Source organism: Myotis davidii, unplaced genomic scaffold (genome assembly GCF_000327345.1).
Source record: "Myotis davidii unplaced genomic scaffold, ASM32734v1 scaffold142, whole genome shotgun sequence".
NCBI classification, from domain to species: Eukaryota; Metazoa; Chordata; class Mammalia; order Chiroptera; family Vespertilionidae; genus Myotis; species Myotis davidii.
Genome location: NW_006294400.1, coordinates 1,738,081 through 1,739,862, shown reverse-complemented (window position 1 = coordinate 1,739,862; position 1,782 = coordinate 1,738,081). Strand labels below are relative to the sequence as shown.

The 1,782-nt window shown below is 63.1% G+C and overlaps 1 protein-coding gene across 1 annotated transcript in view; it reads right to left on the bottom strand.

Annotated features, from left to right (window-relative positions):
• Window positions 1-1,782, bottom strand: part of FAM129B (family with sequence similarity 129 member B) — a 33,112-nt gene that overhangs the window by 5,968 nt on the left and 25,362 nt on the right. The window contains exons 6-7 of the mRNA XM_015567063.1: window positions 666-781; window positions 2-96 (exon numbers count right to left, since the gene is read on the bottom strand). Coding sequence (XP_015422549.1) covers window positions 2-96; window positions 666-781 — 211 coding nt within the window. The remainder of the gene's footprint in view (window position 1; window positions 97-665; window positions 782-1,782) is intronic.

Below are 1,782 nucleotides of genomic sequence, written 5' to 3'. Positions count from 1 at the left end.
CTGCCGCTGTCGCTCCTGTGGTTTCCCCTTCAGCCGCGGGGCGAGCTCCGCCTTCAGCTCAGGGCCCAGTTCCTCCATCACCAGGTTGCTCAGGATCTAGGACCGGAGCACAGCCATGCAGGTCAGGGGCTACATGGCCATGCTGCTCCTCTCCAGGTGCCATCAAGCCCGGCCACTCAGGCCCGACCTCCTGGCCATGTGGCCCTTTGCTCCAGGCCTCCAGGCCTCTCTCCGGAGTACCCTTCCCCCAGGCCTCAGCTTCTCTGCTGGGCGTCCTGCAGGGTCCTCAGGCTCCAGGGCCACACCCTCAGGGCCGTAGCACATGCCGCCTTCCCCTCAGGACTACCCACACCCCCACACCTCCATGGCGGCGCATGGAAGTGTGTGTGTTTATTTGTCTGGTTCTCCCGCTAGACAAGAGCTCCATGAGGTCTGGGGCCGTGTCCCTCTTGTTCACAGTGGCATCTGGGCACCTGGGCCAGGGCAGGTGCTGGAAATGACTGAACAAAATAGCGAGCCTCTCCATCTGCCTGGCTAACTTGGGCCTCCGCCGATCCAAACCTGAGTTGTTGTGTCTGTCCAAGCCTGCAGCGCCCAGAGCCCCATCTCTGTGCCCCACCAGCGCTCTAGGCCCTGGGGAACTCCGGCGTCTCCCCCCAGCTCACCTGCACCTCGTTCCCACACAGCATCTCCCAGGTGCCGTACAGCTCCTTCGACTGGCGGTACATGCGGATGGCATCCGTGAACGCCGGGCCCTCCACCTTGGAGTCTTCAGGGATCCCTGCCCGGCAGGAAGGAGACAGGAGGTTGGCCCAACGGCCTCCACCAAGACCAACTGACCGACAGCCAACACCTGCCCCCCCACATACACACACATAGACACCCTAACACACACAGGAGTGCACACACATACACACACACCACACACATACACATACACACACAAACACACACACACCACCTGCAACCCCCACCGCCTCTGTCCTGAGCAGGAGCAGTTGCAGTGGCAGCGACGGGGATAATCACCCACCCCCGACAGCAGCGAGGCGGCCCTCCTTCACACCCTCCTTATCTCCTTAAGGCCTCCCACCCACCCCAAGACATGGGCACTGTCACTGACCCTACTGCTCAGTTGTCAGGCCCCTGCCCACGGCCAAGGGCAGGGATGGCAGAGCCAGGACTGGGCGCCACCTGATCCTCCCAGGAGAGGCCGCCCTGAGCTCCGGGTTCCCATCCCGCCCCTGCCCCTCCCCTGGTCCCTACACCAGGGGCCTGCACGCTCCCTGCCAGGGCCTGACAGTAAGAGTTCTCAGCTTTGCAGGCAGATGCTCTCTGCCACGCACACGCACGGAAGCAGCCACAGACCATCTGTGAATGAATGTGATTCACGTGCCCGTGGGACCTGGACTGCCAAGCCTGGTTCCAGGTCGCTGAACCCTGGGGGGCCTCAGTTTCCCCTTCTGAACACTGGGAACCATGACCCAGCCTGGCCTCACACATCTACCGGGAGGCTCGCGGGGCCACAGCACAAGCCCAGCTCGGGGTGCGTGGCACCTGACTCGTAACTGCGGCAGGACCTGCTCCTCTGCCACGGGCAGGCTGGCTCTGCCTGGGCCGCCGCTGAGTCCAGGGCTGACTAGAAAATACCACCAACACCATTTCTCTGTTTTTGTTGGTGGTGGCGGCGGCCCGGGTGAGTCTGTGCACCTCCCCCATGCTGGCGGCGAACCTGCAGGCTGGGTGCCAGGCGTCAGCTGCAGGAAGTTGCTGCTTTAGGGTTTT